Source organism: Peromyscus californicus, unplaced genomic scaffold (genome assembly GCF_007827085.1).
Source record: "Peromyscus californicus insignis strain IS unplaced genomic scaffold, ASM782708v3 Scaffold_5__1_contigs__length_169319896, whole genome shotgun sequence".
In the NCBI taxonomy this organism is placed as follows: domain Eukaryota; kingdom Metazoa; phylum Chordata; class Mammalia; order Rodentia; family Cricetidae; genus Peromyscus; species Peromyscus californicus.
Genome location: NW_026294573.1, coordinates 45,249,359 through 45,270,382, shown reverse-complemented (window position 1 = coordinate 45,270,382; position 21,024 = coordinate 45,249,359). Strand labels below are relative to the sequence as shown.

The 21,024-nt window shown below is 42.8% G+C and overlaps 1 protein-coding gene across 3 annotated transcripts in view; it reads left to right on the top strand.

The window, feature by feature from the left end:
* The window catches only part of Usp24 (ubiquitin specific peptidase 24), a 141,866-nt gene extending 121,104 nt beyond the window's left edge, over positions 1–20,762 (top strand). For all 3 annotated transcript variants that reach the window (XM_052718723.1, XM_052718724.1, XM_052718722.1), the window contains 13 exons: positions 1,551–1,647; positions 3,870–3,986; positions 4,374–4,466; positions 5,824–5,926; positions 7,611–7,732; positions 8,612–8,725; positions 10,816–10,881; positions 12,439–12,505; positions 13,664–13,742; positions 15,567–15,642; positions 17,260–17,346; positions 17,654–17,764; positions 18,148–20,762. In XM_052718723.1, the coding sequence (XP_052574683.1) occupies positions 1,551–1,647; positions 3,870–3,986; positions 4,374–4,466; positions 5,824–5,926; positions 7,611–7,732; positions 8,612–8,725; positions 10,816–10,881; positions 12,439–12,505; positions 13,664–13,742; positions 15,567–15,642; positions 17,260–17,346; positions 17,654–17,764; positions 18,148–18,210 (1,195 nt within the window). In that variant the 3' untranslated portion in view covers positions 18,211–20,762. The remainder of the gene's footprint in view (positions 1–1,550; positions 1,648–3,869; positions 3,987–4,373; positions 4,467–5,823; positions 5,927–7,610; positions 7,733–8,611; positions 8,726–10,815; positions 10,882–12,438; positions 12,506–13,663; positions 13,743–15,566; positions 15,643–17,259; positions 17,347–17,653; positions 17,765–18,147) is intronic.
* The last annotated feature ends 262 nt before the right edge of the window (positions 20,763–21,024 follow it).

The following is a 21,024-nucleotide window of genomic DNA, read 5'->3' as shown; positions in this document are numbered from 1 at the left end:
TAAACATTTATTCACTTTGTTTTATGTAAACATAATCTGGAGGTGATTCTATGCAATATTCATTTTTTTGTATGCTTAACAGTTTGATGATATAGAATTTTCCAATAGTGACATTACATAGTCACCCACAGATTTCAGATTTTACTACATTTTGGAGTGAGGATGGATAGATAGCCTATGCAAATATTTCTGTAACCAAAATATGAAGATGATTATGGCCTCTTTCACATCAACACCCCATGCTACTTCTTTCTTTACGCAAGTTTTTGATGTAGGTCTGTGTGGGTTTTGTAATAGTGAATGTTTGCAAGTTGACCTAAAGAAACATGAACCACTAACATAAAGAATACTTACATTCTTTAAGAACTTTTTATTGTAGACATTTATAAACAGACATCAAGGTAGCCAGAAGTATCTTGCAAAGCTTTCTCTTATGCATCGCAGTCTCCATGCATCGAGTTATTTTTCCTTCTATTTTTTTTTTTTTTTTTTTTTTTTGGTTTTTCGAGACAGGGTTTCTCTGTGTAGCTTTGAGCCTTTCCTGGAACTCACTTGGTAGACCAGGCTGGCCTCGAACTCACAGAGATCCGCCTGGCTCTGCCTCCCGATTGCTGGGATTAAAGGCGTGTGCCACCACCGCCCGGCTTTCCTTCTATTTTAAAGCTAATTCAGACATAGAATTCTCTGATTTTTCAACATGTGTCTCTATCAAATAAAGGAGTTTGGCTTTTCCCAGCATAAGCACCCTAACATTTTCAAACCAAACAAAATTAAGAATTCCTTCATATTTTCTTACACTCCACTAAGTCTCCCCACCCCCCAAATATCTCAGAATGTAGTCTGGCCATAACGTTTGTACAGATCCGTGTCCTACAAAGTTCAAGCATGACTTTAGTGTATGTGTCTCTTGTGACTGTTAACCTTCAATGCTTACATCCCCTGTCTCCACTTGCCCACTAGACCTCCCCGATTCTAGATCTACTAGATCTAGAATTTTTTTTTTTTTTTTATTTAGTGTTACATCAGGAGGTATACAGGATTCCTCAAGAGCGTATGCATCTGGCTAAGCCTTAGTGCAAATGTTGTGTGGGTATCTATTGTCTTTTCAGTATTTGAGTTACTGTCTTGGTGAACTTGCAGCAGAACCCATCTGTCTGGTTGCCATGTCTCACTTACAGCATTTGGAATGATCTGGGGAAACTGCACTTGCTGTGACTGAGCCTGGAAGGTCTCAGGATACTTGAACTAGTACCTCTGAGTCATTTTACTACGTGGCTGTTAGGTTAGAAGTGTGTAGGGCAGGCTAGGGTTGCACACTCGTGTCCTTCTTTTTTTTTTTTTTTTTTTTTTTTTTTTTTTTTTTTTTGATTTTTCGAGACAGGGTTTCTCTGTGTAGCTTTGCGCCTTTCCTGGAACTCACTTGGTAGCCCAGGCTGGCCTCGAACTCACAGAGATCCGCCGGCCTCTGCCTCCCGAGTGCTGGGATTAAAGGCGTGCGCCACCACCGCCCGGCTGTGTCCTTCTTTATAACGTGTTTCTCTTTATTTTAGAGTTTTCTTGTTGGAGTGCAGTGTGAGAGAAGTACGTGTTGCTGTGGCCACCATTCTGGAGAAGACCTTAGACAGTGCCTTGTTTTATCAGGATAAGGTCAGTCTCACTGTCAACGTTATGTATTCTGTTTTTATCAGATGTTCTCAGTTGTACATAATAAGAAAGAAGATCTAAAATTGGTGGCTGAGCGTATGCGTGTGTGTGTGTGTGTGTGTGTGTGTGTGTGCACGCACATACGCAGTGACTTTCTGATATATGCCAAGATAGAAGGCATTCTGTCTGTCCCTCTTTATGTTCCAGATACTAAGATAAAAACTGAAAAGAGTTCAGGTCTGCTTTTGTCTGCTTTAGGATTTTCCTTCTAGAATACTCCTGGCCAGTCTTCTCTCAAGGACTTGTGTTAGACTCTGAAGTGAGACTAATAGTTGTCTCGACACCAATCTAGACATTCTGAGTCACCCTTGGCTGTTTCCTCAAAGCTGTTTTCCTGATCTGACTGCTTTTGGCAGCCAACCAGGTCTTCATCATTCCCTGAGTGTTGTTTCTATCCTTCAGGGAATAGTTTCTTCTTCCTAACCCTATTCTCTGCAGTTACATCTTCAGAATCCCGATTCAGCATACACATGCGAAAACAAACTCTGGTGTTTAGTCCCATCTTCAGTTTCCAAGGGTTTAAATCTATGGGGAAGTCTGTGGTGTATATCATCAGTCTGGTTGTTCATTCCGTTATTAAGTCTCCTCAAGTACAACAGTTACTCACCACGTTCGCTGTTTCAAACAGCTGATACTACATGGAAAACTTTGAAAAATAAGTTTTAGAATAAATTGGCTCATTACAAACATTGACTCCAGGCATTTTGTGTATCAATGAATTACAGGTTACAGGAAAGACTGCTTCAGAATCAGATGTTGACTTCACTATGCAACTTTGAGCATATCCTTGAAGGAGGATGTTCCAGATCCAGTGTCTGGGCACCCAAGCCCTTAGTTCCCCGGTACCACCCATTCTAACAAGCACTATTAGACCAGACGCTCAGCCAGAGAATCAGGAAGCCAAATATGCTCTTTAGGAAGGTCTTGAAAGTGCTCCTCTCGATTCCAGGAGTCATTGGACTTTCATATCCTGTAAAGCAATAGTTTTTCATCAGTTTAAGCAGCAGAACCTCTCATCAAGCAAAAACCGTACCTGGGTGCAGGCAGTCTAAAGTAGGGAGCTGCTTAGAGAGTGTGAATACCATTGCTTGAAGACACTCCAGTTGCCTAAGGTGTCTCAAGAATGCTTACCTAAGAACTCTCTTGCTCTCCTTCTTCTACTGTATACTCTAAAGTCAAAAGGCAGATTTAGTGCAGTCTCCTTAGAGTTAGGTCATAGAACATCACCAACCTTTTAAAGGCAGAAGAGCAGGTAGTGGAAGAGAAAGGAGTAGAGGGTCTAAGCATGGGAGCCACTTCCTGAAGTCAATTCTATTTACTAGCCAACTGATGTATTTTTGTGTTTGTTTTCCCCATGACGGAAATTACACCGCTTGCCACCCACTATATCTATACTGTAAAGTACTTTGAAAATGAAGTGCTGTGTAAGTGCTAACTTGTATTTACAATGGGTGTGACAGGATGGATGGGGTATTCCAGAAGTCTATGAATACCATCTTCAGAGGACTAGGAGCATAGTGAGCCTGGTCTTAATGCTTGAATAACAGATGAATTTCCAGGGAGTTGTCCAGAAACCTTTGGGGTGGGAGGGAAAGCAGAAGCAATGTCATACCAAAATGGTTTCTAAACAAATAAAATGTTTTTCAAAGCTTTCCATGAGGCGTCAGCGGGCGTTCAAGTAAGTTCCTAGTCCAGTCGGTATTACCGTGTCATCCATCAGGCTGTTGCTCTCCATTTGCTCCATTGGCTTGGTTTCTGGCCCTTCTGCCTGTGCCTGTGTTTTCTTCTCTGCGTCTGTGACTGTGAAGAAGCAGCCTCGTGGAGGGAGGGATTCAGAAATCCATCTCCCCTTGGTACCCACCTCTCTGTAAGACAGAGAAATAGCTCTGGAGAAAACGTGACAGTTGGGCCAGTAGAATTGTGACCTGGACTCTGGTGCCTAGGAAATAAAGTAGCCTCTTTAGTTCTCCTACAATACTGACACTGTTCTGGAAGGTAAAAAGGATAATTCTGGTTTGCTCTCCAAAGCATAAATCCATCTAAATCTAAGACTGGATTATGTTAATTTCCCTTTGTTCTTATGGTGGTTTACTTCAAACTAAGCCTGTGACAAGAGTCTGTCTTGTCTTCTTTTTTTTATATAATTTCCTCTTTCCTCTTGCCAGTTAAAAAGCCTTCATCAGTTATTGGAAGTCCTGCTTGCTCTTTTGGATAAAGATGTCCCAGAAAATTGTAAAAATTGTGCTCAGTACTTTTCCCTGTTCAACACTTTTGTACAAAAGGTAAATTATTGTTTTCTAATGTATTTCCTAATGCAGTCGGTTTATAATCTAAAAATAATTCATACATGGAAAAATATTAGATTCCATTCTATGTTGTGGTTTCGTGAGTGTTTCTAATTAAATCCAAGTGAATGGATTATTTGACCTGCCAGAATTACTACACAAGTAGGTACAGTTACTCCAGCAGTGGAGGGCAGCGTCGGTGGTTTCCCACAGGACGCAGTGTAAGGCTCCAGAGGTGTTTAATTAGATGCGAACAAGTGTTCACTACACAGAAGTTACAGCACTTAACATAGGGGTTTCTTGAAATGTCTCATCTGACTGTATTTTTAAAACAACTTTTATCTGGCTGAGAGTATAATCTGTCATTCTACTGCCTTGTGACAGCAAGGTATTAGGGCTGGAGATCTTCTTCTGCGGCACTCAGCACTGCGACACATGATCAGCTTTCTCCTCGGAATCAATCGACAGAACAGTCAGGTAAGGACTGTTTTCCTCTTCTCAGTGAGATGCTGTTGGGTTTCATTTTGTTTCTTTTTGTGGGTGGTAAATGTTTTAACTTCATTTAGTTCTGGGTAGTAGTACTATGAAGACCTTAAAAGTCTTTGGAGATTAATAAAAGGAGGTTCAATAGGAAAAGAAATTGGTGGCCTTGGAACTCTCCCCTTCCTTCCCTAGGGCAGTGAATGTTTTGAGGGTAGTTGGAATCCATCTGTGAAGCTAGACTGTTAAAAACTGAATTATACTGCAGTGTGATACTCTCAGTCAAATGCTAGGAACATGTTAGTTCCCAGAACATACTATATATGTGGTTGGATGTGTCCATACATGAACTGTTAGAAATTCCTATATAGCTCTGTTTTTCCCATCCATATATTTCTTTTGTTTGGTAGATTTTTAAATACATAGAATGCTAGAATCCAGTAGTGATAGAGTACTTCTTGTGGACCATGGTGGTAGTTTGGATACATACAACTCAGTAGAGTAGGCAGTGTTACTCCCATTCTGTGACAAGTATTTAAGCACAACTGTGCCATGTAATTTATGCAAGGTCACAACGCACATGTGTTGGTGAAACAGGAATCTGCCCAGCTCTAAGGATTTTGGAGTCTGAGGTTCTTTATTGTGTGCTATGCTGTGCATGGGCAGACTTGCCACCTAAGCTCCTAAGCTTCTCTCAGCTCCCTGTCACATCACCTAGCTGCTGTTATACTTAAGTAGTTAAAAGCAAGTCCTGATACCATAGTGTGCTGTGGCTGTTGACTGTTGATATCTGCAGTACTTCTCTTTCGTCCAGACCCATCCCAGGGACTGATGATTGGCTCGAGTTCACTGTACTTGACCTGCACATGCACTTGACATTGTCTTGCATCTGTAGAATACACTAGTTTTGTAGTGCTTTCATCCTTATATTTCACTTGGTCCTCAAAGCCACAAAGTGGCCAGAGCAGCTAGCATTATCTCTACCATTACGTGAAGCGTTGTTACGGAGAATGTGCCCACTTATACAGCACATTAGGGGCTGCCACATGGTCAGGCCTCCTGTCCTCCAGCTTCATGGGCTTTCCCATTACACTGAGTCTGGAAAACTACCTGGCATGTCATGAGCGCACCCAGCCTAAACTACATACTTTGAATGGGTTGATTTTAGAATCTGAGTTAATGTTTTTCAGGGCAGCAGACCCTTTGAGACACCTTTATTAGACAGTGACTTTTTATATGTTGACCTCTTCTCTACTGTGGGCATCGAGAGATAACCATGGTTCAGTAAATTACCAGCTAGCAGATCCTTTCCCCACGCAGAATGGTGGCATGTTTTAATCTTTTCTAACGATAGATACGCCGATGGAGTTCAGCACAAGCACGGGAATTTGGGAATCTCCACAACACTGTCGCATTGCTGGTCTTGCATACAGATGTCTCTTCCCAGAGGAATGTTGGTAAGTTTGACCATACGTGAGAAGCATGAAGAGAAGTACTGATCTTAGGAACTGAATGAATAGTGTTTGTTTCTCAACAGACTATTTGATATTTGAGGAGCACTTCAATTTTTTGTTTTAATTAATGCTAAACCTCCCCTTATTTAATTAGTTTATCAGTAACAAGAGAAGATAAATTAGTCATTGATTTGATGCAGGAAAGAAAAAGTTTATTTTAAAGTGCTCTAGATTAAAGATTAATTCAGAGTTCATTCATCACCATAGTGTGAGCAACTGATGTTGTAGGAAAAATAGCCAAGGTATGGGCTGTTGTCTCCAAGTTCTGTGAACTTAACTAAGCCACCTGACCTTTATGGCCCTTCATACAAAATGAAAATATTAAAAAATAACTTTCTAGGTATAGTAAGGATTAATTAGATAAGATACCAAAGTACTTGGTGACAGAAAAGGAGGTTCAGATGTAAAGTAGTGAAGAATTTTTAATACAGGTTAGAAACAGTAGCATTTTCTGTTTTGTCACCACCAATAGAAGAGTCACAACTACACTTCCGTGTCCTAATCACACACGTGTACTGTGCCTGTGTACTGGTCATGGGCTTTGTCCTGACCATCCCACAGTAGTACTGCAAAGCAGCTAACTATGTGAGTGTTCTCTGTGTCCTCTACTTTGACATGGTGCTTGTATTTACTCTGTTCATTCCCCACGGCAAACTGGAGAGGTACTATCCCCTTCTGTAGATGAGAAAGCTTAAAGACACAGGTTCACAGCTAGCAAGTGATAGAGCTCCAAGTGTGGTGGTAATGTGCATAGTAAAAATCTAAAGGCAGGAAATAAGACAAATCCCAGAGTGCATCGTTCTAGCCAAAGGATACTTCAAAACCATATAAAGGGACCTTGAAGGGCAAGCACATGAATGGAGTTCTGGTTTGCTTTCTGTTGCTGTGGTAAGCACTGTGACTTAAAGCGACTTAGTGGGGGAAGAGTTTGTTTGGCTTACAGGTTATAGTCCATCAGCAAGGGTTGCCAAGGCAAGAGTTGAAGCAGAAACAACAGAGGAGTGCTGCTTCCTGCTTTGCCCCCTCCACTTGCTCAGCCACCTCTCTCATCCTAGACAGGTTAGCAGTGAAGAAAATGCCCCACAGGCCAGTCTCATCTGGGCAATTCTTCAGTTGAGCTTCCTTCTTTTGTGACCCTTGGTTTGTGTCAGGTTGACGGCTAAAGCTAACTATGACACATGGTTGTGAGTACAGTTTGCTTTCTACATCTGACTCATTCATCTCAAAAGACAGAAGTCTGCTAATTGTGTGAGTTCAAACAGTTTTACAAAAGGAAGTAAGAGTGTGCATCCTCATTTTTCTAGAATCAGCCCTTTGGTGCGGGTTGAGTCTGCATTAGCATAGCTGGTCATTCATAAACAATTGCTTAAAGAACAATGACTTGTCCAGTGTCTCTTGGTAGCAGCTTTGGGTACCTTTTCAAAGCTATAGCTGAGGCAAATCTGAGAAAAAATAGGAATTGTCTGCATAGCTCCTTGGTCCAGTAGACTGAAGGACTGAGTTGTAAGAACTCAGCAATTGTGTGTGCAAACCTGAGAGTTTCACTCTTTGGTGGACGTGTGTTTCGTGGGACATTTCCGAGTGAGACAAGTTGTGCTTTATGTTTTGTTTCTTGGGTCTCCTAAAGCTCCTGGCATATTTAAACAACGGCCACCTATTAGTGTTGCTCCCTCAAGCCCTCTGCTGCCCCTCCACGAGGAAGTCGAAGCCTTATTGTTCTTGTCTGAAGGGAAACCTTATCTGTTAGAGGTATGTGTTTGCGGTGCTGAAGACATTTGCTTATGTCCTTTTCTCCTATTTGAGCAAAATCCTTTTGTTGATATGTTTTTCAAGTTACTCTGGTGAAAGGAAATACTGTTAAGAGAAGAAATGCTTATTCTTTTTTATATGCATTTCAAAAACATTAGAGATAAGGCATGACTGAATGGTAGAGCACTTACCCAGCATATTCCGTGTCCAGCACTGCGTGGATGGATGGTTAAATGTGTTACGTGGGCCCTAATCATCTTACTTTGTCCAAGAACTAGACTTCCATTCCAGCCCCACCAACTACCCTTAAGGCCCAGAAGAAGGTGAATAACAGTTCACCTCTAAAGTAACTTCATTATCAGAAGGTTTTGTCCCCAGTCTGTTTGTCCCTGGTCCTAAAACACTGCAGCCTAGAAGTATGTGTATGTGAACCTTAGGAGTGTGGATGTGGGCTGTCCCCATACCTGCACAGGGCACATGTTGTATGCCTTCTCAGCCAGCTCTCCTTCTACCCAGGGCTACCTTCCTGTGAATTCTGACTTCCATAATCTGATTTGACATGGAGATAAGGATAACATATCATAAGAATTTTTTTAAATCTTTTTTTGTTTTATTTTATTTTCCTATCATTAGTAATTATTTTAACCTCTCATGAGAATGCTTGCATTTGAAAATGGAAGGTGACTCCTTGTGGGGTAAAAGTGCATGTTTGTACAGACCTGTGTAAAGTGACAGATAGGCTCGGACACGCTGAAATCGTCCTTAGACCTCTAACAAGAAACCCGGTTCTAGGACAATGTCGTTGTTCTTAATCTCTGAAAATTCCGGGGAAAGCAGGAACAGACCGCTGCCTGCTGACTCCCTTGTGTCTCCCACCAGGTCATGTTTGCTCTGCGCGAGCTGACCGGCTCCCTGCTGGCACTCATGGAGATGGTGGTGTACTGCTGTTTCTGTAATGAGCACTTCTCCTTCACGATGCTGCACTTCATTAAGGTACCTTAGTTACCGGAGCCATGCCTGCTGTAGCCTGCGCTCTGCGGAGACCCTAGGAGAGCGTGGCCTTGCTCATTTTTCCTAATTGTAAACATAGTATTGTTTCATTTTACAGAATTAAGAAAAGAATTCATAGCTCCACTATTTAGTGATGACCACCGGAGCATTCTTTTAATTTATTCTCTGTTATATCTTTTTATTTTGTCTTTGTATTTTAATATAATTAAGAGCTTATTGACTTTATAATTCTGTCTTCTTTCACTTGGTCATGTAATTTCCCATATTTCATCCCTTCGGGTACCGTAATTCACTTAGCCCTTTGCCTGGTGGTAAGCATTTGCATGTGGTTCAATTTTTAACTAGTTCAGGATAATACTTTAATAATATTAATGTTCTGATGATCATTAGTGGGTGAAATTGTCTCACAGCTGTAATTATTTTTACCTGCAGTGTCTTAAAAATAAAAAATAGGGTTTCATGTCTTCTAGAACAGTGATATAATTAATTAAAAAGCACTGATCAATACAGTAATCACTACCTCACCCACTGCACCTACTAAGCACAAAAACTATGTCAAATGTACTACATTTAACTCACTTACTTCTCAAATAGTTCATGAAATCGATGTGGTTTCCAGTCATTGAAACTGAGGCAGAGTAAGGAGGGTCATACAGCTAGCCGGTGATAGAGTAGGGCTTTGGGACTGAGACCTTGGCTGTGGACTGTGTCTTACCACATTGCTCACCGCCTTTCTAGGTGTTACTAGAAAAGTGTTTAAGTATGCATGTCATTTTACTAGTTTTTAAATCTTTACATACTTACACGGTTTTTATTCTCTTGGTGAAAAAATACAAGTACACAAATAAGGCCAAAGTCTACTTTGGCATGTACTTCTGGTCATCCATAGTCCACTTCCCACTCCGCCCCAAGGAGCAGTCCTGTCACATAGGCATGTTTCCTTTCAGGTCTTTGTATGAAATTCACACTGATGTACGAGTTCCTACCCATGGAAGTTCTTTTGTGTAGTAGAATTTCATACTCCTGTTTGTAATAGAGATATGCCTGGTGCTAACAAGCAGCAGGTACTTAGTGAGGTGTGTCTGTGGCTCTTAGTAAAAGGTGTTCGGTCCTCATCCTCTTGTCTGCTTACTCACTCTGTGACTATGAACCCAAGCAGCTTCCCTCTACAAAACAGGAAGACACAGAACTGGCCTTCGAAGTTGTGGTGATCCGTTCAACACTAGGCAGAGTGTTTTATTAGTGCCATCCCTGCCACCTTGGAAGTGTGTTGATGAACTGCAGTATCTTTCCAACTTACTTATGCACAGGCTGGAGTAGGACCAGAGATCAGTCCCAGCACCTACACCAGGTGGTTTACAGCTGCCTGTCCTCTAGCTCCATGGAATTTTCAATGCCCTCTTCTAGCCTCTGTGGACACCTGCACACATATATACACATAAATAAAAATCAATTTTAAATGCAGAAAGGGATTTTATAAACCTTGTTTTCTTAGTGTATCTTAGCAGTTTTTTTGTTTCATAAGCTGACTTTTTTTTTTTTTTTTTTTTGGTTTTTTTCGAGACAGGGTTTCTCTGTGTAGCTTTGCGCCTTTCCTGGTACTCGCTTTGGAGACCAGGCTGGCCTCGAACTCACAGAGATCCGCCTGCCTCTGCCTCCCGAGTGCTGGGATTAAAGGCGTGCGCCACCACCGCCCGGCCATAAGCTGACTTTTTAATACATTCACTCAAAGCTTACCTGAGAGTTTTCCCTCTTCATTCTCTTTGCTACCGGCATCCCTTCGAAGGAAGAGTAGAGTGTGGATGTAGCTGTGTAAGACTGTGGTTGTTAGTGACTCAGAATTCTCCCTTCCTTCCTCACATTTCTAATAACGTAACAGTATCGTGGAGTACTGAACTGAAAGAGCCTTAGAGGCTTACTTGCTCCTGGCTAAGGATCTGGGGAAACTGGGGCGGAGAGGAGTTGACAGACTGTGACAGACAAACAGTGGTAGAACTAGAACTTGATTCCAGAATTGTGCTTTCCACTGAGAAGTTACCAGAATCTTTATCCTTTCACAAAATTGTTTTCAGAACCAGCTAGAAACTGCTCCACCCCATGAGTTAAAGAATACATTCCAGCTACTGCATGAGATATTGGTAAGTCGCACAGTCTCTGCTGACTCGCTTGCATTTACATGTTTGCAAGTTAGCCTGTGTTTATGAATCACTGGTTCCTTACTGGTTTTTGTTCAGCTTGCCCGCGTTTACTGACTCTTCTTCATAGCAGTCATGTGTCCCGTGCATTACTGAATTAGGGAGGAGCAGCAGTGAAAGTCTTAAGAGCTTTCAGTATATTGAAAAAGCCAAGCAAAACCGCAGGCAATTATACTTCCGAGCCCAGAGGAGGAATGGATGACAGTTAACTTGTATTGAGGCCTCAGTTGTGTGAGTCACTGTGCTTAACCCTGAGGGCAACGCTCAGAGGTCAGTTGCTGGGTTTGCAGGTATGACACTGTTATGACAGAGGACCTCTGTGGACTTGACTGGTGTGACTAAAGGATGGAACAGAGCCATGTAGGAGAGCTGGGGGGCGCAGATGGGGTAGAATGACAAAGACAGGTTACGAAAGGTTTCTGCTGCCAGTGCCAGGATGCAGCAACTTCTTCTCTAGGGCACAGGTTTTATTTAACCAATGAATATGAAATGATCAAGCCGTATTAGTTCCATTTCTTGCAAACAGCAGTCATCAAGAGAAGTAACCATATGCTTCCTTGAGTGTGCATGTAGCCTCCAGTTTCCCATCACTCCTACTTCCTGAAACCTGCCTTTTTGCTCATCTCCACATCTCCCAGCTCTGCTGTCTATGATGGTGTGCCATGAGAATGTTTTAAGCAGGAAAGTGAAGTGGCTCATTTGCACAGCAGGACGCCTTTGGCAATTGTTTTGAAGGGAGAACTAAAACAAGCAGGGTTGGATAGTGGGAGGACTTGCAGGAGCCTGGCAAGAAAACGAGGCAGAGGGTAGAAGGCCAACAAGGAGCAGATGAGTTGGAAAGAGAACTAATAGAATGTAATGATTTGGAATGAGCTGGTGTGAGAGACTAGTCCAGGGCCTCCCAGAAGAGAGACTGTGTCCCTTTAGAACCTAGTGCAGAGGCACTGACTGGCTTCAAATCTAAAAATACATCATGGGAAATACTCGATGGATGTCATCTGCTAAAAATCCTGTCTTTCTGATCTTTTTTCTTCCTTTTGACCCCAGTCCTGTTTTATAAACATTGGGAATTGATACAGAGCTATGTATCACTGAACTGGGCAGCAACAGACCAAGCAGTGGGCTGTAGTGCGCAGCACTCAATGCCAATAGCTGCAGGTGCAGCAAGGGCCTGTCCAACAGCAAAACTTAACCACATTTTTGCTCAATAAATTAAAAATGATCTTGTGTCCTTAGGAACACAAAACATCTGTCTTCAGCCCTCAGAAAACTATGGATAGAGTTGTTAGAAACACATATATAGGAAATGAATGGATCTTTGATAGTTTTATATTCTGGCTTTGAATTAGAGATGGCAGTCGCATAACATCCCTTCGTATTTGCTTTGTTGTAGAAGCGAACCCCTGGAGTAGAGCTGTGGGGAAAGACCAGGAGCTTGTGCACAGGCTGCTGCTGCTGCTGCTGCTGTCAGTTGCTAACTTTGTCTCCTTCCTCTGACAGGTCATTGAAGATCCCATACAAGTAGAGCGAGTCAAATTTGTGTTTGAGACAGAAAATGGATTACTAGGCAAGTATACCAGCTAAGGAGCAAGTGCCTGCAGTGAATTTATAAATAAGCTCCATTCCTCTGCTCTCCCTGACTTAGATCACTGCTCCATTAGACAGCTTTTATTGTCACTGGGGTTCCTCATCCTGACCAGGAGACTGTCCTTCTACGCAGTAGGTCCATTCTAGGGTTCTTTCCCAGGTCAGGGAAGGTTCAGGAATGCTATAAAGATTTCTAAACGCTAAAGGGGTCTTTCTGTTAACAAATCCTTTTCTTCCTCAGCAGCCATGGGAAGAAAACCTAACGCCCTAGACTCACAGTACTGACAGATATATGAAGTGTGGTCTTTTGACCCACATGTCCATTGTCTACCATGTTCTTTGTCTGGGCTTTCTTTTGTAGAAATATGACTTATTTTTAATACACTCTGCATTAGAAATGGTTCAGTAAAAACATGCCTGTCCACCTTCTACCATCCACAAAAATCTCTTTCATCACAGATACTGGATTTTGTTGTGTACCATCATGGTCCACAGAAAATTTCTGTCACTGGTGTACTATACCTAAAATAGGGTCACATAAGATTATGTCACTAGTGGTTCTCCTTTGCATAAGCTCCCCCTGATCTTTTACAACAAAGACCTCACCTACCAAACAAATCTCAGAATATATCCCCATCCTTAAGCAGCACATGGCAGCATTAAGAGGAACAAACCTAACAGCCACCATGTAAGGCTAAAAAGAGCTACAAGCTCGAAGGTTTCTAGCCCAGTTTGGGGCAGAGTACTGTAATCCTAGCATCAGCCATACCAGGTCCTCTGGAACCTAAAAGCATAAACATGTAAAGAGTAAGTATTTTTAAATTGCTAAAATAGAAAATAGGAAACATTTGATAAATTTCCATTATCAAATGATAGTTGTAACTGCTCTTGTCTGGGCAGCAGTGTGGGGGAGTTTTGAATATCATCCAGTTGAAGTTGTAATTCTTCCAGTTCTAGAAGTCAAGCTACTACATACACCTGTGTTTTTAAACATAGTAAAACACTAGAATCTGGATGGTTCTGTTGAGTCAGGTAATTGTTCCCTACCCACTTATCAAACTTATTTCCAGAGCAAGAACAGTCACTATTACCTGAACCTTCCAGGGCCTTCTTGTTAAAGTGTCTTGTCTTCCTCCAGCTTTGATGCATCACAGTAACCATGTGGACAGCAGTCGTTGCTACCAGTGTGTCAAATTTCTTGTCACTCTTGCTCAAAAGTAAGTACAAACTTAAAATAGAGAGGAAGTGGGTTTGACTCTGGGGTGGGAACTGCCTTGTTTTGGGACCTGAGAGAATCTGACAGATTTGAGGACATGCCTGCTTGAAAACTACAGGAACCTATAAAGATTGTCTCCCCAAGGAAACTGAAGGGGGATATTAGAAAGCAGTAGATGTCCCAGAATTTCCAAAGAAGAAAAGGCGGCTCACCGGCCTTGTCAGAAGGGCAGGAATCGGGTGGGTTTGGAGACCTCAGGAGCAACAGTGAACTTTCCCCAAGTCCTTTCCATTAACCAGCAGCTCTTTGGAACCCAAGGTCCCCAGTTTGAAAGTCACTCAAGAGACAAAATCCTGTCACCTATTTCTGTAGAACACTTACAAACCAGGATTCTGTGCCAGATGCTTTGCTGGTACTACTTCATTTACTCCTTACAGCAGCCTGGCGGTGGGAAGATGTCGGTCACAGATGGTCTGAGTGGCATCCCCGCCGTCTTAGAACTAAACTTACACTTTGAGGTTGACCTCAGAGTGAAGGTACTTTTTAACCATGACACAGTAGACGGTACATAACACCTTAACAAGTATACAGTCCGTGCAGTTGAGTAACGTAAGCTCCTCTGTGTTGGTGGAAGGAAGAGCGACTCCCAGGAGTTGTTTTCAGGCCTGCACGTGTGTGTGTACCATGGCACATAAACAGTAAATAACTGTACAACGTGTTAAGAAAACTTGTACCTATCACCATCCATCTCTAGATCCTTTCATCTTCCAAAGCTAAAACTCTGAACCCCTGCTGAGCACTGACTCCCCATTTCCTTCTCCTTGAGCCACTGGCAGTCGTTCTAACTTCTACCTCCATGTACCCAACAACTCATAACTACCTTGCCTGACTTAGTGCAATGTCTTCGAGGTTTGTCCATGCTCTAGTAAGAACTTCCTTCCTGTGTTTATGTGCCACAGGCTGTGGCTCCTTCTGTAGTTGATGTCTAGCCCTGTGTAGTCCATAGTCAAACAAGGTCAGTGACTATAGTGACTGTATTGTACCTGCACTGAGTCATCTTTTTGCCCCACTTTGTAGGCATAGAAATGGCCATTCTTGGACTTGTATCAGAATAAGAATGAGAAGTTTGTTGGGCTTAATTTGTTGTGCTTGAACTTCCCAAACAGGAAAGTAGGGTTTACGTGAAATAATGTTTTTTTCTAGAGGACATAGTACTCTGGACACAGACAGGTGTCTTCCTGCCACAACTGCGGGTCCCTTGATTCGACTTGGTAATGGCAGCATGTCAAGATGGGCATTTCCAAGTAGTGCTAGGACCAATGGCATGTCCCCTACCAGCAGCTGCCCAGGTGCCTGTCAGTGTCCTCACGTGTCATGTCTACACACACCAGTGGCGACATCATCTTCGGCGCTCTCTTCAGATATGAAGGACAGTTATTTGGATAGGCGAAGTAAATGGAAAGGATGCTTTCAAATTATTCCCCCAGAATCTCATTCTCCCTTCTTCTAACACAAAATTAAAGATTAGTTTGATTATATACAAAGATTAGTTATTAAATACACAGTTTATTGATAGTTGGGTTTGTTTGGTTTTCCAGCTTTGAATTTTAGCAGAACTGTTGAGATAGTTAGAGATAGTGAGACTAGGCACTGTATTTGCCTTGGCTGCCTTTTGGAGGTCAAGCAGATGATGGTTTTACCTGTCCAAACATAAAGGGAAAATTTACTTTTAGTAAAAGTAGCCTTCATGTTTCAAGTTCAGCTGTAGCTGAGCAAGAATATTTTCAAAAAGGATTTGACTACTAATAATATCCTTGATGACCAGGTGTCCTGCTGCTAAAGAATACTTCAAGGAGAATTCCCATCACTGGAGTTGGGCTGTACAGTGGTTACAGAAGAAGGTAATAGAATTTTGAACTTTGCCAGCTCTATAACATAGGAATCTAAAACAACACATCTTACCCAGAAAAAGGTTTTTTTCGTAAACTTAACTCATAGAATGACCTCAAACTACTTTGAGATGTCAAATTTTTTTTAGATCTATTTTATTATTGTTATTACTTGTGTGTGTGCGCGCGTGCGTGTGTGCGTGTGCGTTCACGCGCGCACACACACACACGCTAGTGCCTATGGAGGCCAGATCCCGTGGAGCTGGAGTCATAGGCATTTCATAGGCATTTTTAAGCTGCCTGACATGTTTGCTAAAAATCTAACTTGGGTCCTCTGTGAGTAGAATACGTGCTCTTAATCACTCAGCCATCTCTCTAGCCCTCCAAACATTTCTTTAGTCAGTACATTATGTATATATATTAAAGTTGTGTCTTAATATGGTAACAACCTCTCCCTCACATCTCACAGTGCTGTGGGTTTTTTCTTTTTTCTTTTTTCTTTTTTTTTGGTTTTTTTCGAGACAGGGTTTCTCTGTGTAGCTTTGGAGCCTGTCCTGGAACTCACTCTGTAGACCAGGCTGGCCTCAAACTCACAGAGATCCGCCTGCCTGTGCCTCCCAAGTACTGGGATTAAAAGTGTGCGCCACCACCCAGCAGTTTTTTTTCTTAAGATTTTATTTTTATTTATGTGTATATGTGAGTATATGCACATGCTTGTGAGTGCCCATGGAGACCAGAAGAGGGTGTCACATCCTCTGGACCTGAATGTGCTGGGATCCAAACTCAGGTCTTTTGTAAGAGCAGCAGGTGTTCTTAACTACTGAGCCATCTCTCCAGCTCCAAAGAGTTATGATCTAAGACATGCCCCCAGGTGGGTGATAGTACCAAGCCTACATATGCTGTGTTTTTCTTTTAGATACATACACCTATGATAAAGTTTAGCTGGATATTAGGCACAGGAAGAGATGAATAATAATAATAATAATAATAATAATAATAATAATAATAATAAAATGGGGACAGAATACACTAGAAAAATGATAACAGTGTACTGAAATAAAAGAATTTTGTACTGTACTAATGCTTCTTGTGGTGATGGGAAATGATGTGATGCATATGTGAAGAGGTGGATGGTATAAGCAGACCACATGGCTGTTGTAATGCTGATGTGTTACCAGTGGAGAGATCCTTGGGCCAGTAGCATATAGAGGGTAGATACATCGCTGGACAAGTAGTTTATGGCCGGACCAGACAGTGGGACAGTACAGGGTTTCATCACAACTGGCACACAATTTAAAACTTAAGAATGACTTCTTTTTGGAACTTTCCTTTTCATATATTTGGACCATGGATGTTCAACAGTAACAAAGTATGGGAAACACAGACGTGAATGATGAGGGGGCACTACTTAACATCTGTCTTCACTCCCGAGATGAAAAGTCGAGGCCAGCACTCTGATTAAGAAGCAGTATCTTCCTGTTGGAAAGTGGGGGACGGTCCTCCGTAATAATTGGGGTGTGGAGGTCTAGGTAGACTTGCACCTCTGGCTGTTAGACTTGGGTGTGTAGAGTAGGAACTGTGTACTCGTGGGGGGCTTACCCATCACCTCTGCTTGGCCTTTTACTCCAGATGTCAGAACATTATTGGACTCCGCAGAGCAATGTCTCTAACGAAACCTCAACTGGAAAAACCTTTCAGCGAACCATCTCAGCTCAGGTAAGAGGTGTCTGCCCTGGCATGCTTTGAAACCACCGCTCAGAGAAGAGAGGGAAGGGTAGGAAATGAGACACAGAAGCAGCCATTGTCTTTTTGTGAAAGACAGTGAACTGGTGTCCTCAGAGCCAATGGGAACAGATGGTTTGCCTGAGAAAAGCGCTGCTGCAGGTTGTTTAACAGGTCTCACAGGACAAGGGGTTGTGGGATGCTCTGGCAGCCATGGGGAAAGTGCTGCCAGATGTCACTCAAGTGTGCTTGCTACTCAGGACCAGCCCTAATTTGTCTTCATGTGTTTGAATCTCTGCAGGACACATTAGCATATGCCACAGCTTTGCTGAATGAAAAAGAGCAGTCAGGAAGCAGCAACGGGTCGGAGAGCAGTCCTGCCAATGAGAACGGGGAGAGACACTTACAGCAGGTACCTCTGCAGCCTGTCTCTGGTGGAAGGTCAAGAAAGAAGTGACCCTGCTTTAGAGAGTCGGTGTAAAGATAGGCAGCTCAGCCCTATTGCAAGGCATGGGATAGATCTTCAAAACTAATTAGAGAAGAAGTGTAGCTGAGGCCAGTCCAAGGGTTGTTTTAGTGACTGAGTAAGACCATACAATGCAAATGTTCTGCATAATGTTCATTGTTGCCAGAAGGAGTAATAGTTAGCATTGTGTCTTATCACCTTCGGCTAAGCAGAACTAAGTTGCTCGGTGAGGTTATTCTTAAATTACAGAACACAAGTAAGGAAGTCAGTATGGGAAACTCTTGCCTAACTTTAATTGCAGGAACCTTAACTTCCTTTCTTTGCCACAGGGTTCAGAATCTCCCATGATGATTGGTGAATTAAGAAGTGACCTTGATGATGTTGACCCTTAGAGCAGTGTGCCCAGATGAGATGCTCAGCACCTTTTGGAAACCAGAATCTCAGCCTTGAAGCCCTTACAAGAGCCTGGAGTCTGAGCCAGGAGTGTGATGGAGGACCATGTGTTCCCAAGGGAAGCCTTCTCTGGCCACTAGAAGGTGGGGAGCTGCTTAGCAGCGAGCGGGAGAATCCTAGCATGTGGACCAGCTGTCCCAGGGTGAACATGTGCACTGACACATCATTTTAGGAAGTAAAGCTGGTGGCAACTTGGACACCTGAATCTAAGGGAGTGAGGATGGAGGGCAAAGCTATGGCTTTCTCTGTGACGTGGGGCTGGGTAGGGGGGGATCTTTTGGTTTTTATATTTCTAGGTATGTGAGGGACAATTTTTAATCTGCAGTAACATTGAATAGGAATATCCTGTTTAGAACGATGTAAAGATATGTGGTAAAATTCCTTTCATTGTAAAATAGTAATTGAATCCAGTTTACATAGACCTTTGTATTTAATATGTCTCCCTCTTTGTACAGAATCTCTGGTTTTGTCTGGTTAAGAGCCCTCGGCATAATCTTAGATCTTGATGACATGTTACTAGTATCAGAAATTGTGGCATTATTAAGCTCTTTAAGGTATTTTCTGATTCAAGATTGAAAAGAGCAATAATAAATTTAAAACAAAACAAAAAAGCTATGTTCTCTAGAAGTATAGGGTGCATTCTCTGAGATCAATCACTGAAAAGTGATGAGTTGTTCCCAAAATAAAATTTTAAAACAAAAAATTAAAAGCACTTTATAATTTTATTGAGTTTGACTTCATAAAATTATCTTTTTAATGCTCGGAGACATATTGAATAAACTAGTCTTAAGTCATGTGATCTGCAATCATTTGTTTTTACTTAAACATAATTTCTGTGGCCCTTGTATTGATTGTATATTGAGTTAAATACCTAGGCTGGGAGCTGCTGCTTTGTGAGATGAATCATAATTTTACTACAGAAAAGGAATTCAAGACTTTGTTTCTCCTTGACGTGATACTGAAAAGGCAAGATTTAAACCTTACTTTTTCTGAAATAACTAGAAAATAGTTAGACACCACCCATTTAGTTGTATTTGCCAACATGGCCTCGGTCTCTCGTCTCAGGCTGGGGTTGCCCCGCCATTCCCTGTGTTCTTGTCATTTTGTATTTTGAACTGCTCGGTTTCCGCCGCCTTGTTCACCTTGAGTTATGTTTCTGCCTTATTCCCCATTTGCTGGGCACAGAACTAAAGGAGCCTCGGAAGTGCCAGGCTGCCACTGTCAGCCAGATCTGCCAAGTCAGAGAGGCACAGCCAGCCCCAAGTGCCTTTTTGATGTTTTTGCGTTGTGGGGACGAGTGGCAGGCAGGTGGCATTCCCTGCTGTGTGCTTCAGGGACCCTTCATGCCACTGTTGAGCTGTGGATGTCTTGTGCAGCCGACTTCACTTGTAGGTCCTGTCACCTACCACAGGCCAGTGTCAGACTCACAGAGATGGAAGGGCCAGCATGTAAGAGCAGAGCTGTGTCCTTAGGGAAACAGAGGCAAGTGCAGGTCTGGTCTGGTTCTGGTGTTCTTACAGTTTTTGAATGTGAGGGTCTAAAGTTGATTTTGAATATCTGAACAGCCGTGTCCCATGGTTTCCCTTCCCGACTCCGCATCTCTTCACACCCATGCTTGCAGAAAGATTGTGTGGGACATGCGTTGACATGCTGGCGATGATACTTAGTGGGGGGATATCATTGCCGGCGACTGCACTCAGGAGCCCGGATTCAGGAGTGGCGTTGCCACTTCTAGTCAGTCCCCTTATTTCCTATGGAAACGATGCCTTCCGCCCCTGTATCTGCTGTCCTCACATAAAGCTGCGTCAGGATCGTCAGCACTGTCCACTTTGGTCCATCTTCTTCCTTGTTGCTACATTGGGCATCTTCCCCACGTTACCAGTAACCACTTGATTTCCAACAGCTGCAGTCCACTAACCTACTGAGGACCTTTTTAAATGTAGTACCACAAAGTGACACTGTGGCAGGCTTGCCTTGGAAGAGTTGTCATTTTTACTGCCAATTTTTGGATGAAGATGTTTTTATAATCTTTTACAATGGTCTGCAATCAAGCAGGAATCGCACAATTGACTCAACGCTGTGTGTTCTCAAGAAGCTCTTGCAGTCCAGTCTGACCTCAGGACTGCTCTCCTGCTCCTAAGGCATCCTGGGACAGACAGATGAGCCTCCCACAGGCAGCGTGCCTGCAGCTCCCCGGGTGAACTCTCGTGGTTGCCAAGAGCTCGTAGCTGTAAAACCCAGAGCTTGAGCTACCAGACTCACCTGGTTGCCCCACCCTCCCTGCTAACACCGAGGCGTGTGCAGCATCTTTTGAGCTTGGAACAAGCAGACTGGAATTTTCCTCTGCTACCTCTTGTGTACAAAATCTTGTTTATAAAATTTCAAAAGGAAGTAGATAAACTAGGAAAGACTCTTTATTCTAAATTTGGTTCGTGTGTGGTGGAGTTCTTAGCTTCTAAGAGTAGGAAATAAATTTTTCAAAAATGTAGAATTGGGGTCTCACAGACATTTTTCTCCGAATGTCGGACTGGGGCTGGGGCAGTGGGGGTGGGGGACCCTGGGAAGCGGCATAGGGACACTCGAGTCCTTTCTGGTGCCCTGCACTACGAGGGTGAGGGCCACACTGCAGTCGGGGCTGTGTCCTCCCTGCCTTCTCTGATCTCTCCTTCCAGGATCTCTGGGCACACCTTGGACAGGGAGAGCAATCTCGCGCTCAGGGCCTGTAGCCTCAGCTTTCAGAAGGAGTCTCAAGC